This window comes from Falco punctatus, assembly GCF_963210335.1.
Source record: "Falco punctatus genome assembly, chromosome: 4".
In the NCBI taxonomy this organism is placed as follows: domain Eukaryota; kingdom Metazoa; phylum Chordata; class Aves; order Falconiformes; family Falconidae; genus Falco; species Falco punctatus.
The window spans coordinates 44,441,116-44,453,865 of record NC_137583.1 but is presented as its reverse complement, the minus strand read 5'-3'; the positions used below and the strand labels follow the sequence as shown (position 1 = coordinate 44,453,865).

Sequence of the window (12,750 nt, the reverse complement as noted above, 5' to 3'; positions counted from 1 at the left end):
GGCGCGGCGTTGCTTTACGGCCGATGCCGTGTTCCGCGCTCTGATTGGCTCCGCCGGGCCGCGGCGCGCTCTGATTGGCCCCGCGCGGGGCCGGGGGCGGTTTGAGCGGTAGCGCCCGGCGCGGTGGCGGCTCCGCGACTGAGGCACGATGGTGAGTGGCGGTGGCTGGGCAGGGCCGGGAGCTGGGGGGGGGGGCAGGAGCCGCGGGGAGGGGGGCTGGGCTCAGCGCTGCCCGCCGCCGGGGGCAGCGTGCCCGGTGTAGCGGTCAGTTTTCCGGTTCCCGGTGGTGCCTGAGGCCTCTCTGCTCTTTTCCCCTCTCGCAGCTGCCCCTGTCCCTGTTGAAGACAGCGCAGAACCACCCTATGGTGAGTACCGGCAGTACGGCCCAGCCCCGGGCCCGCAGCCTGCCCCGGCCTCAGGCTCACCAGTGCCGTGCGGGTGACACCGGTGCAGGTCCCTGTACCGGGGCTAGACCAGCACCCCGTCACTCCTGTCTCTTGCAGCTGGTGGAGTTGAAGAACGGAGAGACGTACAACGGGCACCTGGTGAGCTGTGATAACTGGATGAACATCAACCTGCGGGAGGTCATCTGCACGTCCCGGGTAAGGCTGGGCGCCCCCCTCTGCCACGGGCAGGGGGTCACCCACCCTCTGTGAGCCCTCGCACAGTGTCCCCAAGGGTGCCCGGCTGTGCAGCCGCGGCAGCTCTGCTATAGCTCAGAGGCCCTCGCCTCTGTGGAAGCATGATTTCTGCCTGAAATGCAAATATAATATAGTTATTTATAATATCCGTAACGAAGGAATGCACTTATGTGCCCACTCAGGCGGAGTGGCTTTCTACATGCATCCCCCTTGCAAAAGCATTCTCAGTGCGGGGCTGGGGGCCACAGGAGAGTGTGCAACAGCCTGTACTGTGATGCTGAGCTGGGTTTCCCAAATGGAGCCTTCATCTGTCAGACACTGTCTGAGAAGCGAGGTCTGCTTCAAACACCACGCTGACTTTTATTAATGTGCTTGTCTCTCACACTCTTAACTCTCCACATCAAAACGGAGGAGCCTGTTTGCCTGCGCCGAGGCTCTGCACCGTCTGGTACATTTGCCCTTGGCCAAAGTTGCTCCAGAAGATTGTGATCTGTGTTTTGGGCTTTGACCTCAGTCAGAAATGTCTGGTCTTGTCCCTACCAGCCATACGCTGTGGGAAGCAGCAGCTGGATGGATGTTGGCTGTCGCTGCTCTTTCCCTGCCCCAGAGCATCAGAGCTCCCTGGGAGAGATCCTCGTTCTTCTGAAAATCTCTCTGCAACCCCCCCATACCTGTTGTCTCCACAACAAGAAAGTTTTGGGCGAAATTGTTGGGGCATGGAGGCACATTTGCATGTCAATATGACAGAGTAAACATTTGGAGCGAGGTTTGAGAGGGACCTCTGGGGCAGAGCAGCAGGGTTAGATATTTGTGGGCGCACATGGAGTTGTGGTGGGACAGACAGGAAGGAACCGCTGTTGAATTTAGCAGGAGAGGGCCTAAAAGGAGGTGAGAGGCAGCAAAGCCTTATCTGTGCTAACAGGTGGCGATCTCCTCCTCCTTGGGATGTCGCTTCCTATGCACAGTGCTCTGCTGTGGAAGAGCAGTGGCTCAGGTTTTATTCCCTCTGAGCGATCCAGAGGGATCCAGTCACCCAGCAAAGCGGCCGGGCTCATCAGCTCTGCATCCACCCACCTTAAAATGCCTCCGGAGCCTGGGTGAAAGCCGAGCTGAAGCCGCTGCCAGGGCTGTACTGGTGGCACTGGTGGGACTGGCCGCTAGATGGCACGGGGCGGCGGCGGACGGGCGGTCCCGGCCCGGGAGGCGGTTGTTTACTCTGGGGAGGCCGGAACGAGGAAGCAGGGAGCCTGGCTCCATCCCTTCCTGCATCCCGAGCCAAGGAGCAGCCAGGCAGATCCAAGGCAGGGTGGGGTTTGCTGGGTGTCTCTTGGAAGAGGGCTGGTTTGCTCTGTCTTGTCTTGTGCGCGAAGGACTTGTCGGTACAGGCAGAGGTGCCCCAAATAACTCCTGGGTGGAGGGGGGGAACCGACTGTTTTATCCCAGGAGAGGAGGAACGAAGTGTTCTTGTTTAACCCACTCTCCTGGGACATGACAGATGCCTCGTCCACATGCTGCCTCTTGAGAATCGCTGGGCTCAAGCGATCCCATCTGCAGCCAAACCCTGACAGAGCCGCTGCTGAGTCGGGGCTGCAGTGGCGGAGCGGGACAAGGCGGGTCCCCGTCCCTCCTCCCAGTTACATCATGGGCAGCTGAGTTGTTGTTCAGCTTCAAGACTCGATTCGTATTCCCACAGCTGCACTCGGGATGCAGGAGCTGAAGCCCTGATAGGTAGTGTCCTAGGAAAGCCCCAAAACTGCGTTAAACAACGCACAGAGGCAGCTGCTCTGTAACTGGGCACCTGAAGACTTCTTTTTTTTACATATATACATATAATTTTTAAGCTTATTTTCCACAGCTGCATTTACTGTGCTCTGGTGGCACACACCCTGCAGCCAGCTGGCTCCAGACCTGCCTTGCTGCTCCATCCACACCCCAGAGGAGGGAAGGAGTGAGGTGACTCCCAGCTGAGGCTGCTGGAGAAGAAACCCGGCCATGCTCACGCCTTTGCTGCAGCTGCGTTTTTGTTCGTAGCCGTTGTAACTTACCACGCTTGCCTCTCTAGCCCCGCTTTCGATTCCCTTCTTACACAAGAAGGGAAGGGGGCTTGTTTCCTCAGCCTCTTCTTCTTTCATTTTCTGTGAGTGTTAGAGGCAGTTGTGGAACAACTTGAAACCACAGTTGCTCGTGGCTCAGTGCCCTCCCCACCCAGGTAGTAGGGCTACATGTTTTGGATGGAAAAAAAAAACACAACACTTTTTTTTTTTTTTTTTTTTTTTTTTTTTTGCAACTAGTTACAGATAATGCTTTCAGAAAAGATTGGTGGAGCTGTCACATGCTTCAGAAGTGACAGAAATACTCAAATGTCCCAAAAGTGATACAAAAGCACCGGGGTTTTGTTCATAGCCTAACACATTGCTCCCCAACAGGATGGAGACAAGTTCTGGAGGATGCCAGAGTGCTACATTCGTGGCAGCACGATTAAATACCTGCGTATCCCTGATGAAATAATTGACATGGTGAAAGAAGAGGTGGTGTCCAAGGGCAGAGGCCGTGGTGGGATGCAACAGCAGAAGCAACAGAAGGGCCGTGGTGTTGGAGGTGCTGGACGAGGTAATGATCCTGTTTGATTTTCAGCTCGGAGAGGGGTGAAGGGGATCCCTGGCTTTAAATTGCCCCTCTTGTGCAAGGAATGGCTCTCACTTCTTGGCTTTAAACCCAGGACCATGTGTCTGGGAGAAGCTGGAGCCGCTCCTGCGCAAGATCTAGTCGAGCAAGTGTCTTGCCTCGTTTGTAAGGCAGCCTCTGCCAAAGAATAGAAAGGATTTGTGCCAGGGATGTGCCTCCCTCATTATTGGGGTTGGGCAGGAGCTTAAGAGAGTCTGAACTTGGCTGTTTCTACCCCTCCTGGCTAGTTTGGGAGCCTGGCCCTACAAAACTGGTGTCTGTTAGCTTAGCGCATCAGGAAGGGAAAAACAAATGGCTATTCTATTTGAAAATAGACTGGGCTCTGACCATGGCAGTGATAGGCAAACATCATCTTTTCTGGCATTATAATGAGGCTTTTGATGTCCTGACTTGTTGATTTTATTTTTTTTTTAAACATCTGAGTGTTTGTATTCCTCCTGCTCAACACAAATAATTCATGTTTCTGGTAAAAGGGGAGGTTGCCACTTACGAAGAAACAGGTCACCAAAACAATGCTTCCTTCCCTGTCCCACTTCATGGGGTTAGGTGATCTCAGGGTGCTTCAGCTGGGGGGTATGTTGCTCTTTTCTCCCCAAACTGTGCTGCTGGAAGCCCAAGAGCCGTCGCTCTCCTTTCGTGCTCGCCCCTCCTGCCACATCTTTGCGATTCACTTCGTGGTCACCTTGCTCGGCCCCAGGGTTGCTGTCGGCGCAGGCTTAGCCTGCAGTAGGAGCTTAAAATCCCAGGTGCGCTTCCTTGCTACAGCGGACTCGGGTTTGGCCCAGGAAATCTTAGGTTTTAAAAGGAGTCCTGGGGACCGAGACACTGGACGAGCAAAATCTCTGTGGAGCACCCTTAAGGAGCTCCCTGAGCTTTGATTATGCGAGGAATCCTGGTAGGACAGCTGGGATGTACCTGGGGCCATCTCACCATACTGGGACGCATGGCGTCTCCAACTCTCAGGGACTTCTGGAGGAAAAAACCCTGCGATTTCTGCTGCCTGTGCTACCTCCTGGAAGCTCCGAGCATGCAGTAGTGACCTTTACAAATCTGAAGGCGCCTTTATTTTTCCTCCTTCCCTTTTCAGTGTCCAAAGCACTTGACATAACAGCTTTTTGGATATGGTTATTTGGACAAACATTTTAGCTGAAATATTTTCTCTGCTGTGGAAATACCCACCTTGTGGAGAGCAGAGCTGAGCTCTGTTTGAGGTGGAGTTCCCTGCTGTTTTGATGTGCAGCTTAAATTCGCTGATGGAATATTTTAAAGGGAAGCTTCAGCATTTGCTAATTAGCTAAAAGGTTTGGCTCTCATTACTGAGACATGAAGGGAGGGGGGGGGGGGGGAAAGGCAGGACAATTTTGTTGGGAGGCCAGCAGGCAGAAGTAAAGCTATAATTGTGCACACAGTTGAAAGGATTATTGTTTCTGACACTGGTAATCCTTCGTCTTTTACTTCTCGGCTTGCCAAGTGCAGAAGTATGGCAGTCTTTGCTCGGCTTTGCTGGGAGCAGCTGGAGCCCTGCGAGCATCCCAAGCACTGCAGGGTTAGGAGCAATTATTTTTGTTTTGCCTCTGGTTTAGGCACATCGCCTCGATGAGGCAACCAGAGCAGAGGGCTCCAGAGAAGCTTTTCTGCCTGGTGCCTGGACTGGGTCTCCTTTGGGTTCTGCCGTTTGTGTGGAGGTTGGCTGGCAGGGTAGATCCACAGTCCCTTTATCACTTGCATGCCAAGATAAAAACAACTGCCAAGAATTGCTTTCGGTTTGGGATGAATCTGAGCAGGGAGGGGAAAGTGGGGGTGGGCTCAGCAGCTCCCATGACAAAGACAGCCACAGCTTTTGGGTACAAGGAAGCTCGTATGTCTGCAGCGGGTCTCAATGCAGCCTCCTGCTTCCTGCTGCCTCCCTGGTGGTGTGCTGTACCCAACAACCTCTCCGCAGCGCTGGAGCACTCCGTCGCGGCTCGTAGCTGAGCGCTCTTCAAACAGATTTGTCCTCTTCATTGCTTTTGGTTTGCCCTTATGGGTTTCAGGGATTGCAGTATCACCTACTCATCCCACTGGATTTAACATGTGGTATTGCTTCTTTGGTTCCATTTTTCGGGAGAATTCTCAAATCATGGAGTGGGTTGGGTTAGGAGGGACCTCAAAGACCATCCAGTCCAACCCCCTGCCACAGGCAGGGACACCTTCCACTCGCCCAGGTTGTTCCAAGCCCCATCCAACCTGGCCTTGGACACTTCCAGGAATGGGGCACCCACAGCTGCTCTGGGCACCCTGTGCCACAGCCTCACCACCCTCACAGTGAAGAATTTCTTACTAATAACTCATCTACATCTCCCCTGTTTTAATTTAAACCCATTACCCCTTGTGCTATTGCTACAGGCCCTGCTAAAAAGTCTGACTCCATCTTTCTTACGAGCCCCCTTCCAGTACTCGGAGGTTGCTATAAGGTCTCCAGAATGTTTTCTTCTCCAGGCTGAACCACCCCAGCTCAGCCTGTCTTCATAGGAGAGAAGAAGTTAACGTCAGTTTAGGATGATGGCACAGCTCTCACGTTAACACACCAGGGAGGTATTGCTGGGCTGGTGTGGGGGAATAAGTTTATGCACCTCGTAATTGCAGGGTCTGGAGCTGACAAGGGAGAAATAGAAAAGTTCTGTTACTGCTTGTAAGACTAGAAAATAGGCGTATGTTCGGGTAAAACGTGAGTAACCATGAAGCTCTGAGCGGTTGGGAGATATTGCTGGCTTACAGTGATGCTGTTACATCCGTGCTCTTTCTTTCTGCCCCGTAGGTGTGTTTGGTGGCCGTGGCCGAGGAATACCGGGCAGTGGAAGAGGCCAGCAGGAAAAAAAGCCAGGCAGACAATCGGCAAAGCAATGAGAGGTTGTCTGCGCCTTGGCCGAGGACAGGGCTGCACCGCTGTTTGGTTTTGTCACCTCAGGATTGCCATGTGTTCAAAAGCATTACCTTTCTACTCTTCCGCCAGTTGATCAGTGCCCGAATCGTGTCGTTTGGAAGCCCCTCGCAATTTAATCTGGTAAAGGGGAGTTATTTGCTCCTTGTAGTCAACAAGTCATTGGCAATACTTAAAAAAAAAAAAAAAAAAAAAGTCATTCATGGGTAAGGACTGAAGTTCTGCCTTCTCCTGAGGGTGAAAATACTATTTAATTTTTCAGGGTCACCAGGTTTAATTTAAAAGATCATCCTGTACAGTGGTATAAGAACGAAGGCACACACTTTCTGGATTGGTTGGATATATTTTTTTTTTTAACACTTGAAACTTGGGAAACTTGTCGCATTTGTAACAGGTGCAAGTGTTTTGGTTTAAAAACACTGAACTTTGAGGATGTTGTATCTTTACACCAATAGTCTTAAGGGTTTGTTTTTTTAAAAAAAAACAAAAAAACAACAAACTTTTAAGCTATGGCTTATCTTCTTTTTCTGGCCAGCTAGTTCTGTCTTCTGGCTTGAAGGAGAACTTAGGATGAACATTGCATTGGCCTTCAAGGGTTCTTTCCAAGGGAGCTTTGTGATAAAAGGTTTTCCCAGTTAGTCTATTACCAATTTGACTTCAGATTAGAGGTTTCCTTTACAGGAAAGGGTTTTCTGTGTTTTCTTGCAGAAGGCTGATGTGCCCCTTACTCTTCATGGGTGGATAATTTTTTTTTTTCTGAAAAGCAACCTAGCTGCTGATTTTATTTTTTTTTTTCTCCCCACTTTGAAAATTCTCTCCCTTGTGCCTGTGACACAAAGTCCTCCTGAACCCTGACAGTATTTCTCAAGCTTATTTCTTCTGGTACCTAGCGACTGACTTCACTATACGTACTTGTCATTCCCTTTTCTAGTCACTGATTATCCTTCCCTGGGGACACAGACCAGCGTGTGAGCATGTCCCCCCACCCCTGTAAGTTAAAGCTCTCGTGAATTCCCAGGTCGGGTTGATCCAGTCTTCCATCCCACGGGGTGCCAGGGTCCCAGGAGCAAAATGCACCCACAAAATATCCTGGCTGAATTGAATGGGATGCCTGCATGGGGGCACAGGGGGAAGCCAGAGGCTCTGGCTGTGCCTCAACCCCCTGAAAGGATGAAATAGCTTCATTTTAGGGGACAAGCTGATATTGTGACTTGTTCTGAATGGATTTTTTGAGTTTGGTTTGCAACCTATTTTGAATTCCTGTATTGAAGCCTACTCTGCCATCACCACTGTGTTGAAAATGAGTAAAGAACATGCTTTTATATATACTTATTTTTTTAATGTTTATAGAACTTGTGTGCAGTGGTGAGTAGGAATAAATCACCAACCTCTACGAAATGCCTTCCTCTCTGTCTGCAGCAGTGCTGAGCCCTGCCTGACTCCGCGTACGCTCCTGCAGCTGGCTGCTGCCTAAACCCGTGCTGGAGCCCCGGTATAAGTGATGAATCCCCAAGGAGAGGCTCCATCTCTGGTTCCTAACGGTAGCCACATGTTTTCTGTGGCCTTCTTTCCTCCCGGCAGTGCCGGCACTCAGTCCCCATCCCAGGCAAGCTAGCTTCCACCAAGGAGCCAATTCCAGGCATTGGGAACGGGGCACATGTGTCCTCCCTCCTGGAAACTTGGTCTCAGCATAAACACCCGTGTGGCATTTGAGCAAAGCCCGGGCCGAGCCCTGTGTCAGACTTTCCCTTCCCAACCTGCTCCCTCCCTTTCAAGTCCCTCCAGCCGCAGAAACGCCATGTGTTCCAGCTGCCTGGGTGAAAAAGGAAGCAACTGTGGTGCTGGCTGGATTGAAGGTCTGTTCTGGCCAGATAAATCTTCACCGCAACAATAGGAGCTTTGGCTTCGGCTCAGGGTAGAGTCCTCCAAGTATGCCTTATCTCCTGGCAGAGCTCTGGGGACAGAGGTGGGAGCTCGTTAAGTTTTGCTTTTGTTTAATGACAACCACAGGCTTTAGCAGCCTTCCCTGCTTGTCTTCCCCCCCCCCCCCCCCCTTCCTTTTTCCACCTCTGGCGGGAATATTTTTGTCCTGAGCTGTGGCACAATCCCCCCGCGAGGGCAGTCGGCCCCATGTGGCAGCAGGTTGGGTGGAAGATGGCTCTGTGCAAGTGTAGGATCAAGCCTGGGTGTTGGTACATGCTCATCGGTGGCTTTGAGCCTTTCTGCCCCAAAAGCGAGTGTCTGGGGCCATCGACCATCGTGTGCTTCAACCTTGCCCCATAGCAGCACAGGGAGGGGTGGGGGGAGGTGAGCTGCGGCTGAGGAGGGGAAAAAAAAAAACCACCACCACCTCCAAAACAGGGAGGAGCGAGATAAAAAGCAACAACCAGAGAGGAGGAAAAAGTTCTGGGCCTGGCTGCCGGCGTGGGTGGCTGTGTGCAGCCTGGCAGGGCGAGCGTGTCCCGGCCAGAACGATGGGCAGGGCTGGGGGGCACCCACCAAAGGCCACCATGGAGACCCTCCCCACGCCCTTCCTGGGACATTTTGGTGGTGGCCGTGCTAGTGGCCGCTCTGGCAGCCATGGGGCCATGTCAGGCGCTGGTGCCACTGGCCGCCCCGCGGTGACTCATAACTTCTGTGCCTCGCCGGGGAGGCAGCACAGGAATAGTTACACACCAGCCGCCTGCGACGCGGAGGGAGTGGCTGCCAAAATATTTCAGGGCTGCGCTAAGCAACTAAAAATACATGTCAAACCCTCCTCCTCCTTTTTCCTTTTTAAAGTGTTTTCTTTCCTCCTTCTTCTTTTTTTTTTTTTTTTCTTTTTTTAATTCTTGTTTTTGATTGTTGGAGGCCCCTGTGCCCGGGGGGAGCGCAGCCCCTTGGGGGCAGGCACTGGTGACCAGACACTTCTTGTTTTCCCAGCTCGGTTCCTCTCTCCCTCTCTGCAGCGATGACTAAGAGGCGGTTTCCCCTGTGTGCCCGGTGCCCGCGGCGCAAATCCTGGGGTGCCAAACGCTCCCTTGCTTTTTCCCTTTTCGGGGTACGTGGGTGCATCCATGGCAGCTCATGAGCACCTTACTATGGGTCCAGCCCGCGTGCCCGGTCAGGGCGGTGGCACAGCACCTTGGCTCAGCTCCGCAGCAGAGCGGGATCGGGCACCACCAGTGTAATGGAGCGGGTTGCGTGCTGGGAATGTTCCCGGTGGGGCCAGGGAAATGGGGAGAGCAGGAGCCATGTGGGGACCAGCCGCGCTCAGAGGTGTGAGGATGCTCTGGGGAGCATCGTCGTGCCTCGCCATGGTCTGGAGGCGGCGTGGGCGCAGCCAAAATCCTTGCCGCCTGCTCTGGGGGTAAATATAGCCCGGCTGGCAGGTGGCGAGGCGTGGCGTGACTCAGTGGGTGCTGGCGGGACCCTGCAGGGCTCCGCTGCCTCTGGGAACAGCAGCTTCGGTCCCCAGCCCTCACCCAGGGTGATGGTGGCACTGCCACCAGCTCCGCAGATGGGGACCGCCCCACTCGTGCTCCCCACGGGTCTGCCCTCCCGCAAGGCAGAAGGGGCGGCTGAATCATGACCCTCATTAAACACTAATTAAGAAAATAAAGCTGCCGGCTCGCCGTGGGCATCAGGCTACCACCGGCGAGACATCCTGCGGCGTCTCCGGTTTGGGGACGAGGGACATGCTAGATGAGCACCGGTTGGTGATGGGGTGGGAGCACGTGGGGACACTCAGCAGGCAGAGCCCCGGGCGTGCTGTGACCCTTAGGGAAGGACACCGAGGGGGGTGGGGGGGTTACCAGTGGGTGCTGGCGGCTGGGCCCGGCACGGCTGGTGGCTTGTGTCCCTGGCCACCAGCCAGCCACGTTCGCAGGACGGCTGTGGGGCCGGTTCATTCCTCCCTGCAACTGGTTCAAGCATCATGGTGGCGTGGGTGGCAGCACGTCCATGGGTGCCCGTGGGGCGCAGGCAGCCATGGCCACTGGTACGTCCCCAGCTGGGGGGTCCCCATGCGGTGGTGGGGCAGGGCTTGCCACCCCTAACCGGGTGCCTCTGTGTGTATCATGTCCCCTGCCATGTCCCTGTCCCTCGCCAGCTGGGTTTCGTCAGGATGGAAAGTCTGAACCTGCCGGTCCGGCTGCCGCCGCACCCCTAATGACAGGTTTGCAGCGGAAATGGGAACGGTGGCTTCACCTGGGAGCTCCCGCCAGCCTCCTGACACCGGCGCTGGCACCGCCGCCTCAGCCACCCACCCCGGGCCAGGGCATCAGCGGGGCCATGGGATGGGGACCCCCGGCATGGGGACCCCTGCTGTGGGGCTCAGTTGTGCTCTGGGTCAGTTGAGGTTTAACCCAGTGGGTTTATTTGAGATTTAACCACGGCTGTGGGGGAGGGGAGGGCCCCGTTGGTCCCAGCTCCCTCGTGCCTCGGTTTCCTCGAGGCTGGCAGCGTGTGTCGTGGCCCTGGGCGCTGTCTTGTCCTGGTTGTCACCTGTGTCCCTTGTGGTGTCCCTGCAGCCAGGCCCGAGCCGTGCCATGTCCTGTGCTATGCTGTCCGCATGCCTGGTGCTGTGCTGCGCTGTGCCCCATGCCATGCTGTCACTGTGCTGTCTCTATGCCGTGCTGTGCCCCATGCTGTGCCACGCTGTCCCTGTGCCGTGCCCCACGCTGTGCCACGCTGTCCCTGTGCTGTGCCCCATGCTGTGCTGTCCCCATGCTGTGCCTCATGCTGTGCCCCACACCATGCCACACTGTCCCAGTGCTGTGCCCTACTCTGTGCCTCACTGTCCTCATGCTGTGCCCCACGCTGTGCCCCACTGTCCCTGTGCTGTGCCCCACGCCGTGCCACACTGTCCCCATGCTGTGCCCCACACCATGCCAGTCGGCTGCAGTCGGGCACGCCACGCCGTGGCTTGTCACCACCCTTGCCCACGCCGGGAGATCAGAGGGCGTGGGGCCGTGCGGCACCGGCACAGCCGTCGGTACGGGTCCCCCTGCGCCCCCTCCCACTCGCGGGGCTGTGGCGCCGGCCTGGGACCATCTGGCTGCAATTAGAGGCAGCTCGGCGGCCCCCCGCCGCTGCGGCCCCGGCGGCCCCGCCATGCACCGCGTGTCCCGGGCGAGCAGCGGCGGGAGCCCTGGGCCTGCGCGGTGGGGGCCGCATCCTGCCCACGCGGGGGGTTATCGTCGGCCATGGCGCTGCTCCCCCTCCACCCCCCCCCGCGCGCGGCCCTGACGTCAGCCGTGACGCCGATCCACCCCCTCAGCCGCCCGCGGGCTTGGCCGGCCGTGACGTGGGCCGCCGCCGCTTAACTCCTTCCCCACTACCGGTTGAACGGGGGAGGGGGGGGGCAGGCCCGGCTGACCCGCCGTGGTGCCGGAGCCATGATGGCATGGCCCCCTGCCACCGGCGAAGGCTGGTTGGTCACCTGCCCTGTGGCCGCCAGGCAAACACCACTGCCCCCGGTGCCGGTGGGACGTGCCAGTGGCAAACACCGGGGCTGTGGAGGGTGCCGGGGGCCATACGGGGACAGGCTGGGACCGGGAGGTGCCGGGGGCACGTGGTGGCCCTGGGCCACCGGAGCGAGGGCTGGGGCCACGATCCAGTCCTGCCACCAGTGTCACCGCTGGCCCAGCCCAGGTCAGGAGTGGCCATCTCGGAGGGTGCCACCGGGGCCCGGCCCGGTGTGTGCCTTTGTTCATTTATTGTGCCCTTTTACTGCTGGTGCCCGGTGCCGGTGCCCAGTGCCCCGTGCCTGCTCAGTGCTGGTGCCTGATGCCCGGTGCCGGTTCGGTGCCCAGGGCCTGGTGGCTGGTGCTGGTGCCCAGTGCCTGATGCCCGGTGTCTGCTTGGTGCCCGGTGCCTGTCCAATGCCCGTGCCTGACGCCCGGTGCCTGCCCAGAGCGAAGCGCCCAGTACTGGTGCCTGCCCGGTGCCGGTGCCTGCCCGGTGCCTGATGCCCAGTGCCCGGTGCCAGTGCCCAATGCCGGGTGCCTGATGCCCAGTGCCTGGCCGGTGCCCGATGCCCGGTGCCTGATGCCCAGTGCCCGGTGCCAGTGCCCAACGCCCGGTGCCTGCCCGGTGCCAAATGCCCAGTGCCGGTGCCTGCCCGGTGCCGGTGCCCGATGCCCGGTGCCAAGCACCCAGTGCCGGTGCCCGATGCCAGGTGCCCGGTGACTGCCCGGTGCCCGGTACCTATGCCCGGTGCTCGCCCCACCCCTCCCCTCCCTTTGTGCCCATCAGCCCTGTCGGGGCGCGCGGAGCGGGGCCACGTGACCGCCCCTCCCCCGCGCTGACGTCAGCCCAGGCGCCCTCGCGCTGTTGTCCCGTTTACTCGCCGGTCGCCCCGGCGACAGCGGGGCCAGGGGTGGGCGGGGCGCCGTCTCCCCGGGGCGGAGGCCACGCCCCTATGCAAACGAAGGCGCGCGAGGACGTCATCCGGAGCCAATGGGGGCTCGGCGCGATGAGGTCACCGCCGCGGCACCGCCTATTTAAGGCGGCGCGGGGTCG

General features: G+C 57.1%; 1 protein-coding gene across 1 annotated transcript; it reads left to right on the top strand.

The window, feature by feature from the left end:
• The first annotated feature begins 11 nt into the window (after positions 1-11).
• On the top strand, positions 12-7,570 carry LSM4 (LSM4 homolog, U6 small nuclear RNA and mRNA degradation associated). The gene is made up of 5 exons (XM_080385470.1): positions 12-151; positions 324-365; positions 504-602; positions 3,068-3,251; positions 6,124-7,570. Exons 1-5 carry the CDS (start codon positions 149-151, stop codon positions 6,210-6,212), a joined length of 417 nt encoding a protein of 138 aa, XP_080241596.1. The 5' UTR covers positions 12-148; the 3' UTR covers positions 6,213-7,570.
• Positions 7,571-12,750: the final 5,180 nt, after the last annotated feature.

Bases quoted from the DNA above. Each gene is read 5' to 3' on its own strand.
- LSM4 (XM_080385470.1), top strand. The intron at 366-503 runs GTGAGTACCGGC...TGTCTCTTGCAG, and splicing joins CAGCGCAGAACCACCCTATG to CTGGTGGAGTTGAAGAACGG. The intron at 603-3,067 runs GTAAGGCTGGGC...GCTCCCCAACAG, and splicing joins AGGTCATCTGCACGTCCCGG to GATGGAGACAAGTTCTGGAG.